The sequence below is a fragment of the Scardinius erythrophthalmus genome (genome assembly GCF_964197995.2).
Source record: "Scardinius erythrophthalmus genome assembly, chromosome: 20".
Classification (NCBI taxonomy): Eukaryota; Metazoa; Chordata; class Actinopteri; order Cypriniformes; family Leuciscidae; genus Scardinius; species Scardinius erythrophthalmus.
Window position 1 is genome coordinate 6724740 of NC_138240.1, and position 26202 is coordinate 6750941.

The window sequence follows — 26202 nt, forward strand, 5'->3', positions numbered from 1 at the left end:
TGTTTTGATATTGCGGGATCTGTGATACCTACACACAGGCAAATACGTTTGCATATGACTGCCTCCAGAGCAAGACATCGACGAATAGCTATACATCATCGCACCATAGGCCCCGCCCACTGGCATTCAGTCGCTTAACGGCTGACGCCTACACTGGATGTGAGCGTAGCATCGTGTCAAAAGCAAATAGAACCCATTATAATCATTGACGCGGTCTACACATCTATCCGGCGTCCCGGATCGCGTCAGAGGATTATGTGTTTGTATGGAGCATTTTGTTAGCAAGGCACAGTGTAATGGAGAGATCACAAAGAAACTTTTGTTTGAAAGATGAAGCACCCAACTGTATTGGATCTGACAGCAGCTGCATCACACACCGTAAGCAAGCGATTTCATAATGCTTCATCTGTAAATGATGGTTTAATATGGATGCTTTCAAAACACTTACTGGCGTGAAATAGCGAGTGGGCGTTGATACTGTTTCCTATGTAATGACGTTAGCCAATCATAACAAGCCTTAAAGGGATACTCCACTTTAAAATGAAAATCCTCATCATATACTCACCCTCATGTTGTTTCAATCCTATATGAATTTCTTTCTTCTGCTGAACACTAAGGAAGATGTTTTGAAGAATGTCAGTAACCAGACAGTTTCTGGTCTCATTGACTTCCATAGTATATTTTTTTCCTACTATGGAAGTCAATGAGACCAGAAACTGTCTGGTTACTAACATTCTTCTAAATATCTTCCTTTCTGTTCAGCAGAAGAAAGAAATTCATACAGGTTTGAAACAACATGAGGGTGAGTATATGATGACAGAATTTTCATTTTACAGTGGAGTATCCCTTTAAAGTAGCTGCCTCTTAAAAACGGATCATTTCAGACGGGGGGTCAGAATGAAGGTTGAAAATAGGTGCAAAAAAAAAAAAAAAAAAAAAAAAAAATCCATGTCATGACCCCTTTACATTTAAAAAAAACATTCGATCATAAGTCGGTTTAAAGACCCCTAATGTTTGGAGTCAGTAAGATGTTTTTGAAATAAAACTCTTATCCTCATCAAGGCTGCATTAATTGCAAAAAAAAAAACACTATTGTCAAATATTACAAATTCTATCTATTTAAAAATGTAATTCATTCCTGTGATGCAAAGATACAAATATTTTTAGCATCATTCCTCCAGTCTTACATGATCCTTCAGAAATCATTCTGATATGATGATTTGCTGCTCAAGAAACATTTCTAATGATCAATGAAAAATCTTCTGTAACATTATGAAAGTTTTTACTGTGACATTTGGCCAATTTAAAGCATGCTTGCTGAATAAACGTATTAATTTCTTTCCAAAATGTTTATATATATATATCTTACTGACCCCAAACCTTTTGATATGTCCATTGATTCAGTCATCAACATCATAAGAAAGAAAATTGCCATTTTAATGGATCTTTAATCTTAATCTTACATTTATTATAGTTTTAACTGGATTTAATTGCACAAAATTGTAGCAGAAGATTTAAATACAGTGCCGCCTTGCAAACACTGTACAACAAAACAAAGCAAGCTTCTAATGTATAAAATGAGTCCCATTTATCCCCCACATTTTTATAGTTTTCACACAACTGAACAGTCTGCACTGACAAATATTCATTAAGTCTAATTAAGTCTTCTTGAGAAAACTCCTCTCGGCTCTGAAGCAAGCCAGGCAATAACAAGACATGTACACGGCACTTACTCTGTGCCTCTGCAAACAAACCTAAAGGCTCTGCTCTGACGGCAAGCAGCTACGGCTAAATATTCTACTGTAGGTCCATACGAGAAGCAAGCTTTAGCAAATAACCAGCACGCTAGTCATGAAAAAGATCGGTTTGCATTATTATGGCAGACGAGAGGAGTTCAGTGAAAGAGGTTGCGTTAAAAATGGAATATCCTTTCAGTTAGTTCCACATTGTCCCACATCTCTGACTACAGTTACAAGAGGAGGACGTTTCACGCAAGGACGCTTGCCCTGCCACTCCTGTGCCAGCCAAACACTTTTAGGGATCTGCAAAGAAAGGAACAGAAACAAAAAGCAAAAAAAAAAAAAAAAAAAAAAAAACATCACACAAGACATGTTAGAGATGTTGCAGAAGAATTGAACTATGATATTCCTGTACAATCGTTGATTCACAGACAGCAATGAAACGATGGGTTAAAAACGTTCAGCTCAACTTCAGAGTGCAGCTCCACTATGTCATGTGAATTAAAGACAGGGACGGTATAAAACGATACAAAACTGTTCATATATTTAGCTTGCGACACTATCAAGCATATTTAACAGCTGCTGATAAAGCTATGGACAAATTATGAATCCGTTAAGCAGCAAAAGTAGCCTGTCTGGTTCATAGCATGCATATAGAGCGGTATTCGATATTCCTAACACACATTGCGTTGACCTTCTGGAAACTTCACGTTCTGTTCGTTTTCCATGCTGGTCAATGTACAAATAACATGCATCTTTTGAATTATTGCTTCAACGCTCACTACACTGAAAGGCATTGTGTTAACTATGGGTTCATGAGTATATTCTTTACTTCTAAAGCTGATCTTTTTTGTACAGCAGTAAATGCAAAGCTAGCTAAAGTCTCAAAGATACATGCATTAATCACTTGAGCTCTTCACATTTAATGATATGCATTGAAATTGAATGTGATTTGCCGCAGGGGAAAGAAAAAATCCTGTATATTCAGGATTTGAGGTACAAGGATGTAGACCAACGTAAACATACCTGAGAAAATATTCTATTCCATCTCTCATGCAAAAGATTCTCTCAAGTCAGATATTCCGACGACGTCTTAAAAAAATTATTACAATTAAAAACACTATAGTTAAAATGCAGGATTGCTACTTATTTTGTAGTTTTAAGGTCAAAATATTAGTAAATTATTTTTTATTGCCAGGTTTCAGAATATTAGTTTTCCCGCTCATGACATTTCATAATCATTTGGCTGCTAATCTAAAAGTATTTGATTGCATGTAGATCGTTAAAAAATATGAACATGATGAGTACCTAAATATCTTGGTTATAGCAGAAAACCACCATAATGCCAAGCTATAATGCTATATATAATGCCATTCCATCAGATATATCAAAATTTCACAGCAGCTGTGTCTTTATTGCCTAATTTACCCTTATGGATGCAGAAATAAAGTCTGAGAGACAAATAATTGAAAAAACGTAAATAAAGACCAAAACTGAGAAATGACACATGGCATCTTGAACATGTCCAAACAGAAATTGCTCTGTTTCCTCTGTTCAATGAGGACATTTTCACGATCTTCTACTGTATGTACAGTGTACAAACGGTAATGTACAAACGGCCTTCACTAATGACCCTTTCCGGGTGTTCTGTGGCGTGGGATTATATGTATGTCATAGCACCTTTGGCATTCGTGTCCAAAAAGAGTTTGATGTAGGATGTGGGCACGTATCCCTCCTCGTCCTCGTTTCTGCGGACACGGGTCCATCCATCACCCTTATCCTCCTCGATTACATACAGCATTTCACCCTCGGCCATGGATATGGTACCTTCGTTCTGACCTACAAACGCAAAAACACGAAATTTTTATTTGTCTCCAAAACAAGTGTGTCAACTTAATAAAAAAATACCTTCACCCATAACACTCTTTTTTTATTATTACTATATCAGCATCATTCAATAACCAGTTTCACTGTTCATTTTCTGTTTTATTTATTTATTTTTTAATTTTGAGTAAATTTATTCATTTAGCAGAAACTTTTACTCAAAGCCACTCGCAAATTAAATGTAAAAAAAAAAAACGAATTGCACGTACAGTTCACGCTCACCGGAAAGACAAAGTCCGCTAAAAAAATTTGCAATAGCCCTACTGTGCTGTAACATGGTGTGTGTAGCCATGCTGGGCAACGCTGGTAAAATTACGCTATCCTAAATTAATAATTTTTTTTTTTTAAATGTAATTTTCGGTTTTGTTTTTCTGCCACTTGTATCCAGAATTTTCGTTTTTTTTTCTTCAGTTTTTACTCATTTTATACTTGTTTATTTTGTTTTTATTATAATGTCGTTGAGTAATTTTTTTACGTTTTATTTTTAATTCTTAAATTTAATTGTATTTTTATTGTTGTTTGTTTAAAATATTGTTAATTTTGTAATTGTTATTTTTTCCATTCTGCTAATTATCAGTCAAATTCATATATATATATATATATATATATATATATATATATATATTAGTATATTCATCAATCATAAAATTGTAAAAAGTTAAGACACTTACATTTTAATATATTTCTTTTAGAGTAAAATGTTTAAAAAGTTTTTTTATTTCTTAAATTTAATTGTAAATTTATTGTTTGTTTGCTTACATTGTTTTTTACATTATGTCATTTCTCAATCTAAATTTGTATATTTCTGCCATAAAATTGTTATATAAATTTAGAACCAGTCAAAAGTTTAGACACACTTAAACTTGAATATATTTCTCATTATGTTAAAAATGTTTTAATTAAAAATGTTGGTTTAAATCCAAGTGTTTATGCTTTTATCCAAAGCGACTTACAAATTATGAATTCAACAAGCAAATAATTGTGTAATAAAAGTGTTTCACTCATTTTTGAATTTTATACTAATTTTATTGTGTTTATTTCTTTTAGTTAATTGAATAAATTGTTTAAAAAGTTTTGTTTTAAAATCTTAAAATTAATTACATTTTAATGTTGTTTATTTAAAATGTTTGCATGTGTTATTTTTTTCCATTCTGCAATTTCTCAATCCAAATTTCTATGTATTTCTGCCATAAAATTATATAAATATAAATACCTTATGAAGTTTAGATACACTTAAACTTCAACATATTTCTCATAATACTAAAAACGTTTTGATCGAAAAGTTTATGCTTAAATGCACAAAATTAGTTTTGTGAACAAATATAAATGAAAAACCCATTTTGGTTGAAACTACTTTAAACTTGTTATCCCAGAAAGAGCTTCGTAACCACTGACCACATTTGAACTTTCAACACATTTTTCTTTTCCGTTACCTTCAAATGGATAAAGTGCTTTGCATGTTCCAATAGTGGGTAGAGGTTCCTCGTCATCAAATTCGTCGTCGAACTCAGTACTGCGCGATTTGAACTGCATCGTCGTCTCTGTGCTGGGGTCTTCCGTGTAGCTGCCATCCGGACTATGTGCAGAAGACATGCAATGGGTAAAACAGACAAAATTAACTTTGACGTTATAGTCAGATTATACAGTTAATGTTACACCGTCGCATGCCTCGCGTGAGGCTGTCCTGAATTCATGATGTGCCTATAAGATTACTGTAGTGTCATCAAATAAGATGAAGTTTTAATAGCATTAAACCGCATTATATAGTATTTTATATAAAGTTCAGTGATGTATCCACAGTCTTTTTGGGGAAGTTTTGAGTTATGAAAGTTAAAGGGATATTTGAACCCAAAATTTTTCATTCTGTCATCATTTATTCACCTTTATGAGTTTATTTCTTCTGCTGAACACAAAAGAAGATATTCTGAAGAATATGAGTAACCAAACAGTTGATGGGCCCCATTGACTTCTATAGTATGGGGGGAAAAATGGCCACCAACATTCTTCAAAATATCATCTTTTGTGTTCAGCAGAAGAAATAAATTCATACAGGTTTGGAACAACATTGAAGGTGAGTAAATGATGACAGAATTTTCATTTTTGGGTGAACTGTCCCTTTAAGAGTATGTTTTCATAGTAAAACGAACTCTCATTACATGCGCCCTTTAGATAAACGTGACATCTCATTCTGTGGATCATGTTTGGCAGCCCTGCTGTCTAGGGACTGAAGTACCTCTCTCGGTTTTGACCGTAGTTGTTTGTAAGAGGCGTGTTGCCCTGCGAGTCAAAATGATTGCTCTGTCTTCTCTGAGACTCAGATCCCTTTTCAAGTAACTTCCTCTCCACCTCCGTAAGCCAGCCCTGAGAACACACAAGCAACAGATCTTTCTAGTTATTTGTAATAGTCAATCATTCTAATCAAATCACTTTGTCACAACACCATGAACACAAGTGTACAGGTGGTGAAATTATTTGATGCGATCTCTGTAGCTTGACAGTATGGAGTGTAAAATATACACACAAACACATGTACAGTATTAAAAATATTTACACTTTACAATATATACATGATAAGAGGCTCAAATACAGGTAGTAAACATAAAATACAATATTATACTATACACTGAGTGTGAGACAAAAACACACATAAATCACAGTATACATATTCATGATTGACATTTGAAGGTACCTGACCAAATTCATTAGGGACTCACCTCAAATTTTTGTGCCTCAAGCTGCAATTTTTCCAAGCTTTGTGTGATTTCTTCTAACCGTGGATCTATACTGTCTGGATCCCCCAAGTGAGGATTTTTAATGTAGACATCTTTCATTTTAGTCAGGGCGTCCCTGAAAACAATTATAAGAAGAAGAGTTAGTAGAAACAATAAGCATGTGAACTCACTTGACATTTTGTTACATCATGCAATACAATACAATATTTATTTATAAAGCAGATTTAAAAACAACCAAGGCTGACCAAAGTGCTGTACACATAAAATTAAGGAACAAACAACAATAGTAAAACAATAATCAAAACTGTTCAAGGAGTATTAAAAGCCAAAGAGAATAAATAAGTTTTTAGAGTAGATTTGAAGTTTGGTGTCATTACTCCAGTCTTCAGTGTCACATGATCCTTCTAATTTGCTGATTTGATGCTTAAGAAACATTTCTTACTATCAATGTTGATAATAAGAAACATTAAAACAGTGATACTCTTTTCCAGGATTCATTGATAAACAAAGTTCAAAAGAACAGCACTTATTTGAAATAGAAATATTTTGTAACATTATAAATGTCTTTCCTGTCACTTTTGATCAATTTAAGTGTCTTTTCCCTTAAAAGAAACGGTTTTGAACGGTAGTGTATGTTTTAAACAATGATGAGGTATTTTACAGAAAGGCTGCTACTATTCCCAGCATGGCAGCTACTGGATGATTTACCTCTGATCCATCTCTTTCTGGATGTCCTTGTTGATGTCATTGAGCTTGGCCTGTAGTTTCTTCCTCCTCTGCTCGGGGGGCAGATGACTGTAGTCCTCCTGGCCTGTTCCCTGTGAAAAGATACAGAAAGTTATGAGTTGAAAATAACAAACCAAACACAAATAGCTTGCCAGTTAAGTGGGCAGATCTTGGACAGAATAAGCTATAATATGGATCAGCCTTCATGCCAAAAGTTTGACTGTCAAACCTTAATTTTTATAACTTACTTTACTTCAAGCATTAAAAATTCAGCGTGTAGTCAAAATGAAAATACATAATATATAAAATAAACACTTAATATAAAAAGACTTGAGGATTTTATAGCACATTTTAATATCAAGTCAGACTTACCAGCTTTAGAGAAAGCTGTGAATGTTAAGACAAGAAAAAACGTGTTAGGTGAAACTGTTATTACACACACAGAGAAAACATGGAGTTTCATGTTGCTGTTAAGACAGATATGTTAAGGATGGCGTTGATAAAAAGCATGAGAACGAGACACAGATTACACATCCACACATTACTTTAGAACCAAACTGAGCTTGATGGTGCTTTAGTGTCTGGAGTCGTCCAATCAGATCCACGGGAAACACACACGCGTGACGTGGCGGCTCGTGAACTTACCCCACGTTTCAGGCTCCGCAGGCAGTGCATTTTGTGTTTGGTGCTCATGAAGTCGTTGAGGCGCTGGCTCAGGGGCTCCTTGGGCTGCTGCGGGGACTGGGGGCCGTTGAGGAGCCCGTCCGGAGACGGGGACGTGGGGGGAGGGGGAGGGGGCTGGCGGGGCGACGCTAACAAAGACATAAGCTACAGATGAGGGTGTGATGGAGCACATTGAGAAATGGAATGGAGAAAGACAGGAAGAGAGAAGATGAAGAGAGAGAAATATTCAAGGCCAAAGCCAATGTTCAATGCTTCTCATGCAGTGACAAAAAACTCATTGCAAGCTTTATTAAAGGTGTTGCATGTAATCCAATATATGTTCACGTTTACAAACTGTGGCGCTATCAAAACAACCAAAGACGTGTGTGGGTCAAGTGGTGGTTTGTTGTTGTCTCACTAATTGCGTCATCAGGTTCTGCGCTCCTATTGGTTTTAGATTTGACGAGGTCGCACTACAGGACTGTGCCTCAAAACGTCTGACACTGCCAGAATTCAGTTAGAGGTCAAATTTGATTGCAATTGGTCAACATGTCAAACTAGCGATCAAAGACTTCTTGTACAAATTGTACAGTGTCAACTCGACTTTAGTTACCATGAAATAAAAATGTTATGGACTATTGCAGTATTTATTCTAAATAATTTATCCCTGCACATCATTATTTTGATATGCCCTCGTAATCTTTAATCAAATTAACTTTCCTTCCCTCTTGCAGCGACATTTCTTCTCTGATGAAGTGTTTTTTGGAGTGAGGGCAGGACAACCTGTCACTCAAATGAGATCGACCAATAGCAAACCACAACCATCCAATTAATTCCCAATGAACAAAATCAAGTCCCACCTGGCCCTACATTTTTTCATTTTACTTGGATATACGTCACTATCGGCCTTCCACTGGACTATCGCAACTTCTGACTTTAATCATCAGAATAAGATTCTATTATAACGAACTGCATGATCTAGTTGCATGAAATAGCCACTGCAAACACTCCTTAAGTTAATAGCAATAAAATGTATTGAATATAGTTGCATCTCAATGTGCCATAAATGTGCAGCGTAGTTTCCAGTTCTTTTATTTGCTTATCTGTGATTTTAGCAGGTGTTTCTGATCCACAGATCCGCCTGACGCCGTACCTTATTTCTCTTGAGTAAAGGCCACAGTTTGCTCCTGCTCCGGCGTCTGCTCTCTCCGCGAGCATTGAGGAAGCTTGATTCTGACACGGCCCTCTTCATTGACACACTGTAGTCCTCAAACTCCACGTCACCCGGCGGCTCAAAGCCCGACTTGTATGATTCTACAACTTGCTTACTGTCCTGAGATTAAAAAAGGGATAAAAATGTCAGTAAGGCTTTGTGCTATAACAAAAAGAGAGATTAGGATGACTCTTCAAGTTAAGTGGGTTTAAAATCACAACATTTACTAACACAAATCAGATATTTCATTTAGCACAGTCTGTTCACTGTAATGTATATATAGTGTACATTTACAAGATTTTAAAAAAATGTATATGCTATAAAATATAGCATATGGTTGGAAACAGCAACATAACTTTCTATTGGATTTTTCTCAATAACTTCAAATACACCCAATGAGTTCAACTGGTGAGGTTCATTTGAATAAATTAGTTAAAACCAACTGACGAATCAAACTGAATTATTCACTTCTTTACTGAATCAGATAAATCAGGTTACTAATTCATTTTGTAAACCGCAATTACTTCTTGCGGTTACATCTGACTCAAAATGAGCCCAGAACGGTTACTTTGTTATAGGGCTGCTCGATTATAAACAAATCATGATCAAGATTGTTTTGGTCAGTATTGTGATCATGATTATTTAACACTAATAATCATTGACTTTGTAAACATCACGAAATGGATGAATTTTAAACAGTGGATTTTCTTATACTTTAAATATAATTCAACAGAAGAAAAAGTTATTTACATTTTTAAAAAACACACATATTATATATAAATATAATAACTAATATAAAATTAGAAAATATTATTAGATTATAATTTAGAATATAATTTAGAATATAATAGAATATAATTTATCTTGTATTTAAAGATACATACTCGCATGTCGCATTTTAGAATTGATGTAAATACATAAATAAAATATTAATAAATATTTATAATATTATATTTTAACTATTTTTTTTAAATATATATAAATACAAAAAGTATCATTGTCTATCAAGTTATTAATCTTGCTAAAGAAGCTAAATCCTGCAGGAAACACTGTCATGGATGATTTACTATGGCAATACAGACTTCACTGTAAGCTACAGTTTAACTAAAGATAACCTTCCAACTCACATCATCATAATCACAGTACAATTATGTACTACAGACAATGAAATGCACATCCACCACAGAAATAAGACTGCTGTAAATCCCCTCGATCTAATCCCTTTACTGCAGTACAGGTCAGACCAAGAGACTATATTTAGCATATACATGGCATCCATAACCCTACCAAATCAACCAATGACTTCTATTGGAGGTTGATTTTATGGAGCGCTGCTTCATATGGCCAGCACACTATCTCTGAAAAGACACACACACAGCCCAAAAGCCACAGAGAGGCTTAAGTCTTTGTTGCTAAGCCACTTCAAATCTGCTGCAAAACCCAGCTCGTAAGAGTCAATTAGTGCTGCGCTGGAAATTAGACTTCCCATCTGCCATATTTGGACAGGACGGCAATGGCCACGTGAGCACTGGGACATGATTTAGCAGATGAGACAGACAACAGGCACATCAGCCGTTAGCTGCAAGCGATTCCCCCACAGCTGTAAATTATTGATGGTAACCTGGGCGACGACACTCTATTACGATCACCACTCGTTAGCTTGTAAGTGGGCCAGCGATAATCACAGAAATCTAGTCAGCATTTTGAACTGCTATATTATTCATCTGCTGGCTTCATTTGGAAAAGTTGAATCACCTCGCTGCCAGGAAAACTCCTATGTGCTGCTTCTACAAATCACAGTCCTACCTGTGACTGTGAAGTCATCGTCTTAATTATTATTTCCCCCTTATTTCTTCTTCCCTCTTTAATTTTTAAGTTTTCATTTCATTTTTTATAGCCTGTTTACGCATCCTATTTAAAAGTTTCTTTGTTTTTTGAAAGCAGTACTTTTATTCAGCAGCAAATCAGTATATCAGAATGACTTCTGAAGGATCATGTGACACTGAAGACTGAAGTAATGATGCTGAAAATTCAGCGTTGATCACAGGATTAAATTACATTTTAACATTCAAATGGAAAAACGTTATTTTAAATTGTAATAATATTTCAGATACTGTTTTTACTATATTTTGATCAAATAAATGCAGCCTTGCTGAGATTTCTTGCAAGAAAAATCATACTGACCCCACATTGAACAGTAGTGCATAAAAATGTCTTGATGCTTATGCTAATGATTATGCTAACACTTAACAATAAGTTTCCATTTGTAAGCATGATCTAACAATAAAAATGACTTCTAAAGCATATATTAATCTAAGTTCATGTTAATTTTAACATTTACTAATGCATTACTAAAATCAAGCATTGTATCTTAATATTTTTTAATGGACCTGAGCTAATATACAGTAAACTAACAATAAACAGTAGTATTTTTGTTAAGTAATAGCCTATTAAAAAAGAAATATTAATAAAAACTGCTAAATGCTAAAGGGATAGTTCACCCAAAAATGAAAATGATGTCATTATTTCCAAACCCGTAAGACTTTCGTTTGAATGTTTATGAATGTTTACATGTGAATAAAAGTCTAAATTCAATCTGTTCATCATATAAAGCGATTGTGTCTCTCCAGAAAATTTGGACTAAACCACTCAAGTTTTACAATCTCTTTATGAACTTTTTGAAGTGTCAAAGTGTCAGTTGTGTGGCTGTCAATGGAGGGACACAAAGCTCATCAAAACGATTTCTTAAAAAATATCTTCATTTGTGTTTTACGAAGATGAACAAAAGTCTTACGGTTTTGGAAGGACATGATGACGGTGAGTGATTAATGACAGAGTTTTCATTTTTGGGTGAACTATCCCTTTAACTAAAGGGACCTTTATTGTCAAGTCTTGCTATTATTATTGATTATAGATTCTTAGAAACTAAATTAGTAGTGCAGATATTACACTTCATAATTAAGTAGTAATCTGAGTCTAAAAGTGATTTGCAAATCTTTTTGACTGATTAATTAAAATAACCGATCAATAAGAGACATTAGACACTGATTGGGCATTGTGTATGTGCTATTTTGTTTTAATGTTACTAATTCTGAACAAGAACCTGTTCTCGATTCTCAACCACACTACTAAAAAGGTATTTTTATGGCCTAAAAGATCTTCATTGAATAGGATTTTCCGGCACTAGGCAGATCAACAGATAGCTATGGAATCAGGAACCACAGTGCATTTTCAGCATAAAGGAGCCATAGAACTTAACGTACCATTTTAGGCTCGATGGATTCAGCTGCCTTGGTCATGCCGTCCAGACACTTGCTGACGATGGGTAATACTTTACGCTCGACCTCAGTGTACACCCGCATGCTCTCCCTCACCCTGCCCACTCGCCTCTCCTCCATCTCCTGTATCCTCTGCAAAAGAGAAAACACCATTAAACCATGCAATACTACACTGAGAAGTTCATGGTCCAACCAATGCATATCAGACATAAAAGTTAAGCTTAAAAACATATTTTTCTTTCATCAACATTAGAATACTTGGTAACATTTTAGTTTAGGGTCCAATTCTCACGATGAACTAGTTTCTTATTAGCATGCATATTAATAGTATATTGGCTGTTTATTAGTACTTATAAAGCACATATTAATGCCTTATTCTGCATGAGCTTATGCTACATCCCTAATCCTACCCAATACCTAAACTTAACAACTACATTACTAACTATTAATAAGCAGTAATTAGGCGTTTACTGAGGCAAAAGTCGTAGTTAATGTTTAGTTAATAGTGAGAATTGGACCCTAATCTAAAGTGTGACTTAATATTTTAATATATTGTTTAATTTATGATCAAGAGAGACAATTACTTGAAAGATATGTGGTATGAGGGTGTAGTAGTGCTCGTGTTGGTCCTTGTTGAACTTCTGCAGGTATGTCAGGTACTCGTTTTTACTGTCTTCAGCTACCTGATGCCTCAACTGAGCTTGCTGCTTCGCCTAGAAAGACAGATAGCACAAAAGACAGAGAGAAAAAAATTTATTAAGATCCTTCCTACAAAGAATGACATCAGAACGTAAAGGACTGACAAATAAAACAATCACCTTTTGACATGACAAATAAACAAACAGTGAGAGTCTATTAGCAGATTACAGAATATAATATAAACATGTAGTCTGATGTCAACTTCAGATCAATAGAGTCAGTGATCTACACACTTAACCAAGCCCTTAACCAAACAGCACAGATCAAACACAGAAATATAATCAAATGATGTACTCGGGAAAAATAACGCAAAAGCTAGCTATGTTTATCAGTAATTCATTCAGCAGATTTGTGGGTCATCGATTTTTTTATGTAGAGTTTAACTGATAGGAGAATGATTTTCAGTAGACTACTGGAATGGAATGATTTACTTTACACATTCACTGAGCGTCCACTCAAAAATAAACGAAAACCAAAAATGTGCATTATCCGATAACAAGGCCGTCGGTTGACTTATCGCTGCATTAGTATATTTACATAGTTAAATTCAGAATGAAACAGAAGTTGTGATCCCTATTTTGACCTATATCCGACTGAAATGGCTTCAGAAACAAGAACAAATTTAGGGCAGGACTTGATTTTGTCCATGGGGAATTGATTTGATGGTTGTGCTTTGCTATTGGTCGATCTCATGTGAGTGACAGGTTGTCCCGCCCTCACGGCAAAAGAGAAGTCGCTGAAAAAGGAAGGGGAACTTATTTTAATTCTATGAATTTTCGAAAAACATTGATGTGCACAGGTAAATAATTTATACTAATACTGCAATATTCCACACACAATAAAAGAAGTGTCAATTTTGATTTCATGGTGACTTTAAGCAGATGAAGTTGTCAAATGATGCTTTTAAGGAGTAGCTCAGAGCTATAATTAAACGTGTTAAATATGAATATTTTTTTACACAAAAACTCATCGCATTGCTTCAGAAGGCCTTTATTAACCCCCCCCCCGAAGCCGTGTGGAGTTCGTTTATGATGGATGGATGCACTTTTTGAGCTTCATACTTGATGGTTGCAATCCACAGAGCCAGGACATTTATTAATATAACTCTGATTGTATTCGTCCGAAAGAAGAAAGTCATATACACCTAAGATGACTTGAGGGTGAGTAAATCATAGGGTAATTTTCATTTTAAAGTGAACTACTCCTTTAATCTAAAAAAGGTGATATATACTGTCTATGACTAACCTTAAAATGTTAGAAAGCAAAATAGTCAATTTTGGTCATTTTTTTACTTAGTTTGCTACATGACCTAATCAATATGCATGTTTCATTCATCTAGTGGTGTTGAAATAGTTACAGTATCATTTGAAATTAAACAGTTACTCTGGATTTTAATCCCATTTTACGGAGCCCCTAAAGGGACATGGTGATGGAAAAAAATATGAGATGGTAGGGACAAAAATAAGTCAATGCGTTTGCATTCTCTCGCAAATGTTTTGCGTTCTCCCACCACCATGTCCCTTTAGGTTCTCCGTACTCATTTTGTGTATAAATGTCTTAAATCATGGCAGTCTTGATTAAATAATGAGTCAAAAAAGATGCAGTTGATATTCCTTCAGGATCATTTGAACCTGGAAATGGAAGGTCAATTTAACTGTATTGCATTGTGGGATATATCACTCAGTGTGCTCTGGTTGTATACTGCACACTCCAGAGATAGTGTAGTATAATGATGAAGAAGACTCTGACAAGAATAACACGATGGGGTATCGACAGTGTATGAGAAAATAAATACACAAATACATACACGCACACACACACACACTAAAATGACAATGAATGTTCCAAAAACAAAATGTGAAAGTGAAAGTCCAAATTATTCGCACCAGACATCCATTCATCATGCATACTAACTAAACACATACAGCAGACCGAAAAAGCATTTGGACACTTAAGTCACACACAAATTTGTGAATGTTAATTGCATTAAATACAAGATATAAATCCAAGTTGCATATGCAAAAAAGGTAAAGCTTTTCTCAGAAATAACTTCACTAAACTTGACATTTTTGCTCAATGACTTTTTCGTGGATTCTTACAGGTATCCTAACAGAAATAGTTCATCACATTAACTATGTTCCACTCATATTTTGCAACCCCGAAGTGTCACAATATTTTTTTTAATTAATTTTGAACAGCATATCTATATCTAAAACACAACAAACTGAAATGTTTTGCTTGAAAAGTGTGTTTGTGCCACTTGATTTAATACAGCACATAATGCAATGAAATTCATTCATTTTAAAGAGTCTAAATGCTTTAAGTGGCCTCTGTACATACTGTATACAACATCATGTACATGAACCAGACAGTGTGCACAGACTCTCAAACTCAGGACTTTTTGTGGGTGACAGTAATAGCTATTGATTTTGTGTAACCCTAAACGTAAACGTAGCCCATTTTCGCAATCGAAATGCATTTTAACATCAGTCTTCCATGACAAGTCTTATTCTGTACATTTGTAGAAGGTGAATACAGGAAAGATTCGCTGCAAGCATAGACGTGAACGTAACAAAAGCTAAAAAAAAAAAAAAACGAAAATTACGACAAACACTCTTTGCTGATATGGGTAATACACCGAACAAGTTGACAAACTCCTCACCGACAAAGACGACTCTTGGTTCAAACCTACCTTGAGAGAACACCGCTTTAAGACATGTTAAAAAACAAAGACAGAGTCGATTAGTGTCACAGACACACTAATAACAGAAGTTACTTAAGAAGACATCTATACATGGGCTAAACAAAATCCAAATCTGTTCATTTAGCCTTATAATAATAACAAACAGGCCGCTGCCATATTAGTTGTTTTTTCTTTCTTATTGAAACTACCTTTATTATTATTGAACATTTAAATAATAAAATTCCGGTAACACTTTACTATAAGGTCCCATTAGTAAACAGTTAATGCATTATCTAACATAAATTAACAATGAGCAATACATGTGTTACAGTATCTATTTATCTTTGTTAACGTTAATAAACATTTTAATTGAAAAGGTTTAGTTCATGTTATCTGAGGTCCATTAAATAACAGATGCAAATTTTGATTTTAATAATGTAATAGTAAATGTTGTTTTGAGTTTTTGAAATATTCACAAAAATGAATCAAACTTACTAATTTAAATTTGAAACACTATTAAACATCTCTGTGTCAACAATCTCATAATAGCGAGAGATTGCAAAACTAAGTCAATGACCTTAAAAAAGTACATTAATATTCAGAATGCTGCTTAATTTTATTAATTAAATTTGCAATTATAATCATGGTGAATATATATATACTATATTTACAATATACATTGTCCAGCCCTAGTGTTCATACTAAAGCTCCAGTTTATAATTTTTGCCTACATATTTCTGTGTACAGTAGAAAAGCAAACTGTTTACGTTTTTGAAACCTGGCATTGAATATGAAATTATTTGGTTTGTTTGAATTGGAAAATAATCTATAATATTATCTGTTTAAAATATCTGCCCAATGCCAAATACGAAAACGAAAATTTAGCAGGTACCAATTTGATCACAGATTTATCGTGCATACTGTCCAACTTCTCTTTGAACAAAATGGGTATTTTCTGCAGTACAGAGAAGGTAGGAGCAGGTGAGGTACAGTATAAGGTGTAAGGTGGGAACTTGACATCGGTTATATCAGCGTCCGTCAACACCGCCTCGTTCCAAAGAGGGATCATCCACACAGACTCACAGAAAAGGATGAAAGCAGTCATGGAGAATGAGGGGTTTATGATAGGATCGGTCTCTTCTCCATCACACACACGCGTGATCCATACCTTTTCCACGTCTGCTTTAGTCACGTTAATGTCGGCATCCACCTTGTCGAAGTAATGCTGGGCGCGATCTGCTTCCTTACAGTCTCTTTCAAATCTTCTCTTACTCTGAAAAGAGCAAAGAAACTTGCATTAAAATTAAAAATTATTATTTTTTAATTGCTGAAAAAAAGTATGCAACGCTCAAGTGACTAAAAGATGTAGTTCAGCTTGTAGTGGCGCTACTTTTAGCTAGTTACACTATCCCCCAGTTTCACAGACAAGGCTTAAGCCTAGTCTCAGGCTAAAATGCATGTTTGAGCTGTTTTAATGTAAAAATATCAAATGACAAATCTTAAAATATGTCAGTGCCATTGTTTTGTCTCAAGATGCACATCAGTAATGTTTTTTCTGAGGCACGTTTATAAAAAAAGCTACTTAAATTTAAAAGGCCTGATCCTGGCCTAATCTAAGCCCTGTCTGTGAAACCACAATAGTTACTTTCTTTTTGTCTTAAAACCTGTAGCAGTAAGTTGTTGCTCATTTTAAAAGAGACACCTTTTACAGACACCCGTGGCTCATTTCTAACAAGCGTTTACTGAAACAAAGTGTCCCAGTTCTAGCTCATATCTCAGACAGGTGATGAAACAGAAGGCACTATCAGGAAAAATTTGAATAGTCACACTATGTTCTGTTCAGTTAAACTGACTCACCGATTCCAGCTGCTTCCAGGAATTCTCAATGTGCTGTTGCGCTCTGCGGCCATCATGAAAATGCTATCGGAAAGAAAAGACAAGAAATAGAATTACAATTTAATACACTACCATTCAAAAGTTTAGGGTTGTTAAGATTTCTTTCCCTCTTATGCTCACCAAGGCTGCATTCATTCCATCAAAAATGCAGTAAAAACGTTAATATACAATTAATTACGATTTAAAATAACTGTTTATATTTTAATATATCTTACAATGTAATGTATTCCTGTGATGGCAACGCTGACTTTTCAGCAGCCATCACTTCACTCTTCAGTATCACATGATCCACATTTTTCAGGATTCTTTGATGAATAAAAAGTATAGAAATCTTTTGTAACATTATTATAAATATCTTTACTGTCACTTTTGATCAATTTAATGCATTCTTGATGAATAAAACTATTAAAATTTCTTTAAAAAAAATCGTACTGACCCCAAACTTTTGAACGGTAGTTACAAATAGTGAAAACTAGATTTTCTACATTCTCTGAAGAAAATGCAAAGAAAATGTGCAAGACTAAAAACACACTAAAAATAGACAAGTTGAAATGGAGTCTGTACAGTTGGAGGTTAATAAAAAAGGGTACAGAGCATTACGATAGATAAATTTTTTATAGAAAAGGAATTACATTTTTACGCATTAATTACATTAATAGCTCATTTGATCATAATTCACCCAATTATTTTCAAAAAATTCAAATTTGGCTGTTTATACCAGAAACAATCTATGCAAAACTGTATTGTACAGTAACTTTTTACCATAATTAAGGGGGTTTGAGGTTTAGGAAATTATATTTCAGCTCTTGCACAGTCATGACAACTATCCCAGTCCAACACGTCCTTATAAAATATTATGCTGAAAAGACATTTAATTGGAAACTAAGCTGATTAAATGAAATATGAGACAATCAAGCCAGACAGCAGCTGTTAGAAAGATTATATTCCAGAGCTATCGCTGAATCCTTCCAAACCCCTCGTCATTCCATGAAGAATTCAATTACGGCAGCAAAGACATACCCTTGTAAAATAAATGTTAATTAACTGCAGAATTCCTCCCTGGAACACAAATCATTTATTTAGGGGTTCTCATTAGCGAAAACTTCACTGACAAGCCGGCATAGGCGATCACTTGTGTCTTCCCACTCATGGCATTCCACTACTCTCTTTATGAAAAATACATAAAGACCACTTTCTCTCAGCGTGACATTTGAACACAAAAGGCAGACAAAATGCATCAACAGAGGGAATGAAGCTTCCCTCAGCTCGTGTGCGGTGGTGTTTTACTCTGCTGTCCTATTACTTCCAGCCACCAGCCTCAGACAGAGGCCTCCTGAACCCGTGCGAGAACCTTTAGACAAGAGAGGCCAAGAGCGGGGGGAGGGCGACCTTCTCAAACTCCATTGACCTGAATACATGACCCACATTGGGTCTGGCTTCATTCCACGGAGCTGGGAGAAATCATAAACACAATAATACCATATTCCTACGCGATTAACCCTGGATTTGTAAGAGGTGAGCCTGTGCTGAGCGCAGAGAAAGAATTACTGTAGTTTCATACATTTATTGAACGGGTGATGCATGTTATTGCGGGATTTGATTCTTTTTTAGGAAGATGATCTCTAGAAAGCAGGATTTTTTGGCATCGTCCTGACAAGAAAAGCACGGAAAAGACATGTTCGTACCGATTTCCGTTCAGCCTTCAGTTCTTGAGTGTAGCGGGTCAATTCGGCGGTGATCTGAGAGGACAGGTTTTCGGCGATGACCTCGTGTTGACCCGCGTAGTCGTTCAGCTCGTTTAAGGTAATCAGAAATGCTCTACATGACGTGTACCTAACAGCAAATGCGAAAACGTTATAATACATCAACAAAAAACAAGATGAGACATTATAGATGTGACAATAATTAGTTTCTCTTCCTGAATTAAAAATGGCCCACTCATGATTAAGACTATAATAGTAGTCAACTTAATTCGTTGTTCAATGGCTGATATTGATGCTGATATTAATGCTGGCCAATGTCATGCCAAAATACATAGTGGCCCCAAAAATGTATGGACCCTTAAGTCACATTAAAAATGTCTGCATGTCAGTTGTATGAGCCATTTTAACTAATTGGTGTCAACTTATAACCTAATAAACTTCTTTTTCGTTAAAAATTTAGATTGAAAAGCATGCTATTGTTCCTTTTAAATAATACTTGTAAAATTTGATATTTTGTTCTACAATGCAAGAGCATTCAAGCAAGTCTGGCTGAAGTGAACAAGTAATTTTGGGGCAACCAAACAATGCAATGTAATTACAGCAAATGAGACCTATGCAAAATTGACATGTTTCCTGAGCAGCAAATCATCTAATTAGAATGATTTCTGAAGGATCATGTGACACTAAAGAGTAGAGTAATGATGCTGAAAATTCAGCTTTGATCACAGGAATAAAAATTACATTTAAAAATATATTCACATAGAAAACAGTTATTTTAAATTATAATAATATTTCACACTTGCTTTTTTCTGTATTTTTGATTTAAAAAATGCAGCGTGAGCATAAGAGACTTCTATAATAAATATTAATAAAATCTTTCACTCCAAACTTTTGAACCCTAGTTTTGTGTAAGTAAAGCTGATACATCATTAGTAAATGGCTATGTTTAAGATATCAATGCATGTGTATGATTTATGTGTGCCAAACTGTTCTCACTCACTTGTACTCCTCCTCATCTTTAGAGTTCTTCTTCAGCTGATACTTCTTGGACAGATTCCTATAAGACATACAAAACAGTATTTTAATGGTGTCAATATTTTACATTCAAATATTTTCCCCATTAAACAACTATAAGCAAGCCGTTTGTAAATTAATTTTGTTTGTTTGAACCAGCCCAATACTGGCTCAACCAATGGTGTGAGTTTTAGGGCGGGACTATCTGTTTGTCCAACCAATGGTAGATGGAGGAAGTGTTTAGTCGTCATTTTTGGTGAAGCTGGTGGTACATATATTACACATTTTAAAGGTACACTGTAACTTTTTTTCCCTCAAAATAATAAAAAACATTGAATGAGTCAATACCTCATCAATCCTTGTTCCAAAACGTGTTTTTGTCTTACCCTGATTCACTATGGTAAGCTTATTATAATAAGTTTATATTGTAGTGTTTATATCATACATCACTCGCCCGTGCGTCATATCCGTAAATAGAGAAAAGTTGGTCACTGGCCACTTTGATGCATGTATGGTGTAACGGCATAGGTTAGTTGACACAACGGGCGGAAAAGGTTGACATGCGGACATGACGGAATCACTAAATCTCAAATCACCCGTTTAAAAAAAACGCAGAAAAGATGAGAGTCTGCAAGCATAAAGAGAACGTGACAGAGCTTGTAATAAAACAAGGATCAACATTAGCTTGGCTTTTCAAAGATGGCGAGAACTGAGGAATTACAAACATGTGGTAAAAGCGATGGCGTTTTTAATACTCAACTGGTGAGTGAGGTATTTTATTGAACAGATCAATTGCCTTATCTCTAACAGAGTTCATTGTAAAGCATTATCTATTGTGTGAAGGGTCATTTCATTATGGTTGGTGGCTGGAATTTATTTTCAAGGACGTACCATGTCTAGTCAGCTTGAAATCCTTTCCATCTAAACTGGTCATATCTTCATAAGCCAGTAGTGAATGTTTTATGAGCAGTAGGATACCCATATCCATTTGATGAGTCGAAGCACAACCAAAACAATGTTCTTCTGCAAAATGCATGCAGTTTTGTTTTTTAACCATTAGAGGGCCAAAAGATACTTAGTGTACCTCTAAAGAGTAATAAAAAAAAATAGTTAATTAATTTACATCCTCTCAGTTATAAAAAACAGCAAATTTAGCAAACATTTCTTCCACCAAAAAAATAAATAAACTATTGGTTTTGCAGAAAGCATGGCAAACTAAGACATTTTACTGTTTCAAATGTGCCTTTGTCTCCCGGTAATTTGAATGAATGAAATTGTGCATGTCAATGACAAATAACATCTAATGGTGCTTGTGGTGCAACGCGAGGCTGCAGACAGAGCAAACAAAAGCTAATGTCACCATCAGAATAATCGTATCATCCCACCGAACAAGGCGTCCGATTCATGAGGCAGACCTTTGTCAATCAGAGTGGAAAACTGAGTACAGGACGACGTCAAACGACACAGTAAAAACGAGAAAATCATTGCTTTATACATGAATATTATGTGATTAATTTCAAGAGGGCCTATAAATGGCTTAAAATCAATTATGAGGGTGAGAGCGCATGCTGACGGTGCCGCCCCCTCTATGCTTTTTCCTGCAGCTTTCCTTCACTCGATCTCTCCCTCTCTCTGCACACACCCAACGGTAACTCCCAGGAGTCTGACGTGTTGCTAGGCAGATCACCATCTTGCAGTTTCTTGACAAGACCACACCGATGCAGTTGCTTTATTGTCTGCTAGTTTCCCTACGATCTGCCTAATGGGCCGCCCTACGTGTCAATATGCGACGGCAAATAGGAAAAAGGTTAACAAAGCCATAAATAAATCCTCATTAGAATAACCCAACCCAGCGGTTTTCAAAGGACTATTATTCCTCGGCCAGACAGATCCATGTCGATGCGGTTTATCTGCTAACATGTGCTTAGCGCTTAATAAATCTTTCACCCATGGCTGCGATCTGAACAAAAAAAAAAGCCTCTGGGAAATGTTGTGAATTAAAGACTCTTTCTTCAGAAACAAAATACCGTCTGGCACACTTCTTAAAAATAACAACAAAGCATGGATTGAGCAAACGGCCACATAAAAAGAGGATTTACTCTTATGAGATCAGAACATGCAAACAGAAAGGGCCTGTTTGGTGCGCGCCTGGTCAAATCGGCGAGCTCCAGCTGTGGGGTTTATTATAAACGCTGAGGTTTCTCTGCGTATGTCTTTGAGCAGGAGCGCAGATGATGCTGGTAAGTCATCCAGTATCCTCAGGGTCAAAACTGCTGCTTAATAAACTTCCAAAATGCAGTCAGGAAGAAATATTACAGTATCAGTGGTGGATAATAAAAATGTAGGTCAGAGCTGTGGAAACCCAGTATCCATGGCAATACACATTGGACATGTGACCTGTTTAATGTTTGTTCTCACTGACATAATACATATAACAGCATCTTTATGAACATTTGCATAATACATTTGCCATTTAATGTGAATCATGTGTTATCCAGATATCTGGCATATTCAGACTTAACTAATCAATTCTGACTAACAGTTCAGTACTTTGCTGATGCAGTGAAATATCAATCTGTGAGGATCAAAAATAGTATTTAATTCACTGAATTATGCAAAAATAGAGAATGCAACATGGTTATTGAATATATTACTATTTTTAGTGATGATTATATTATAATATATACAGTTACTGTGATGTAAGATTTTGGTTACACCGCTCATCCCTAAAAACTGACACATTTTCGTATTCAGAAAATATTATCGATGTGACTGCACTGATAGTATCAGATGATAACACAAAAACTTGAATTGAGCTAGATAATGATCCTATTGTCTTTTGCTTTTGAAGTCATTTTATAATTAATGAACTTAGCAACATTTACAGTGTTATTGAACTGAACTGAATCAACATTGAATCTGAATTGAGACAAGTAATAATAATAAAAAATCTTCTGCTGAGCTTTACAGCTAAAAATTGTTTCAAAACTGATGAATTTTGTAACATTAACACTTATTTTCCAGTTTATTACAGTGAAGCTGCTGTAAAACACTATAACACTATAAATAGTGGAGTAAACACCACATTTTTAACAAAAAGCTGAGAAAATCCCGTCCAGGTGTTGTGCTGAATTCTGACCCTTGCCAGATTATCACTAGGCTTTCGGATTATTAAACAATATTTTTTGTATAAAGCACTTAATAAATAAATGTGACTTGTATTGACATACAATTTGAGCAACTAAAGGATGATAACATGACCCTATCATTATAAGATCTACAAATATATGAATGAATTACAAATCTTACCTGATCTGTTTGGCATAGCTCAGTTCGATTTCAGACCGTTCCTTCACAAACTTAGTGTAGCGCTCCAAAAACTCAATGCCCCACTGAGTGTGTTTCTCTAGATTATCAAACTGATCCTGCAAAGGACAGCAAAACAACAGACTGAAAGTTAACATATGAAGGACTGACCATTTAGAGCGTCTCACGTTCATATCAATTACAAAAAATGAAATAGCAATTAAGGTATAGTGCCAAAAGGAACACTTTAGGAGATAAAAAAGTATAGATTTTGCTTTGATGGATTTGATATAACTATGAAAGAGGACCCAAAGGAGAGATATCAAGTCATCCCATATAATTTCATGAGTGTGCAGTATTGTCTGACATTGGCAATGAGTCAGATCCATTATTCAGCAGTGCTAGCCCTCCGGCCGTAATGCTTATCACTATATACACAGTACAAACTTCATCCATCACAGAGCATTTAACTTGTTTTGAAACCTATTAACCACTAGGTTACTGTTACAAAGCATATTGATCTGAATCTCCTGTGAGTACCATAGTATAACTTTTAAAGCATTTGTCAGTTTAAATAGACAATTTTGAATTAGCCATTCAACTGATATTTTTATCCACAGTAAAATTTTCAACACCTTATATTGTTTGTAACTGTGTTTTTACGACTAATGACTTAAACTTTGATAAAATATTTCAGTAACACTTTAGTTTAGGGTCCAATTCTCACTATGAGTTGCTTATGATTTTGGCCATGTACCTTATTCTTATCCCTTAAATCCTGCCTAATACCTAAACGTAATAACTACCTTACTAACCATTAATAAGCCGTAATTAGAAGTTTACTGAGGCAAAAGTCGTAGGTAATAGTGAGAATTGGACCCTAATCTAAAGTGTGACCAATATTTGTGTAGTTGTCTGACACAAATTAAAGCAGTTTTTAGAAATCAATAACTTATCCCTGAACTTAAATGATTGTCAAGTACAAGAGCACTGTTGTCATACTATTGGATGAATGCTTTAATTTATTGTTGTAGCTTTTAATTAAATTAAACAAGAATCTGCTGATTCAGATGATACGACTTCTGACATTTAACATCCATTAGCTTGGGTTTAGTCCTGTAAATCCTTTTAAAATATCACTCTTGTAATATTTTATGAAGACTTACAGCTTCTACTGTCACCTGAGGAGGGTGGTGGCCACGCAAGATGATTTCACCCCATAACTTATTTCTAAATGGTTAAACTGATGATGTTACAACCTACCCAAATTCCCTGGTCTCTCCTACACATATTACAACAACTTGAGATTAAGTGGGTCCTGGACTGAAATTCTGAACCTTTTTTGGTTAGCACCCTGATTTTTAACCACTAGGCTATACAACCCTGAATATTTTATCCTGCATTATGGTGTTGTTACTAGGTAAAGGTCCCATGATGTTACAGCTAGCCTAGCAAGGACCAGATATTATTAGAAAACGTTAAAATATTAAGACAATGCAATATCATAATAGAAGCTATAACATGTGGTGCAACAATACAACACTGTGTTACTTTGTTACAGACACATTGCAACATTAAAGCTGAGAAAAGACATGCCTGGGAATAACCTGTGCACCTGCTCCAGCCTCATTCACTTGTGGTTAGGGACAGCATTAGCACAGGATTATTGCCATCTAGGGTATTTAGTCAACGCTGATGACTAATAACTGCATTAAACGAGCTTCAGGGAGCATGCATTTGCTTGCATTCAAATATCTGGACGTGCATGCATAAAATTCAGGGCTAAATTCGAGAAATGAAAGATTCCTGTAATAGTAGCTAGAATTTGCGGTCTGCAACATTGTAAAATGGGCGGTGCGGTGGGTTATTAATCCATCACTAATGGGCATATTCATGTTACTAATGGAAATCGTAAAACATTTGTGCGCTATATTGCTCAATATCTTGCAGATGCATTCACCTCCATGCCTCACGTCGGTACTCACCCACAGCTCCGTCCCCCAACTGCAGCTCATGGTTTCAAGGCAGTTCCTCCGCGATAATCCTCTGTTTGAATGCATGCGTGATTTTCGCTCAGGAACAGCTTTCAGATATTAAAAATAATACTAACTGGTCTAATACCAGTGTATACCGTCAAGGATTTGTACCTCGATCGGCGAGACCGTCCGTTTTCACCTCCGCATTCTGTAAATTGCCGATGAAACTGGGAAAATGGAAATGAAGATAATGCCTTGTGTACTCGTGCATTCACGCGCCTCAGAGAGAACTGGACGGCCACGCGCAGAGCGGCACGCAGCAGCGCCAGAATCCACCTCACAACACCAGTTACTCACAGATAAACTGATAACAAGATGTGTGCTCTCAAATATGTGGATTCGTGCGACTAAGGATAAAGAGGAAAATGAATGGGGAAGGACATTTTGAAATCTTTTCTCTGAATAGCTTTTCTTTCATTTCTTCCTTCTTTTGTCTTGTTCCAGGAGTGAAAAATAGTTTTAATGATTTCGTTTTTACTAGTTCTAGTTTATCTAGTGCCTATATCGTGTGCAATTTTGCTCTTATAAAATAAAGACAAATAGTCAAATAAAAGGACAAAGAAGTTTCAAGAAAAAATTCAGGAAAATATTTTTTAACTGTACTTGGGTTAATACTAGAACAGTACTACA

General features: G+C 35.4%; 1 protein-coding gene across 1 annotated transcript; it reads right to left on the bottom strand.

The window, feature by feature from the left end:
• Positions 1-1730: 1730 nt before the first annotated feature.
• On the bottom strand, positions 1731-25596 carry fnbp1a (formin binding protein 1a; the record flags this gene model as incomplete). Its single annotated transcript, XM_081348821.1, has 17 exons — positions 1731-2042; positions 3420-3578; positions 5057-5199; positions 5857-5984; positions 6338-6470; positions 7064-7173; positions 7454-7468; positions 7727-7909; positions 8898-9077; positions 12221-12367; positions 12820-12948; positions 16771-16890; positions 17475-17537; positions 19199-19346; positions 20217-20273; positions 23540-23655; positions 25522-25596. The coding sequence occupies 17 exons, from the start codon at positions 25594-25596 to the stop codon at positions 2035-2037; spliced, it is 1914 nt and encodes a 637-aa protein (XP_081204947.1). The 3' UTR covers positions 1731-2034.
• Positions 25597-26202: the final 606 nt, after the last annotated feature.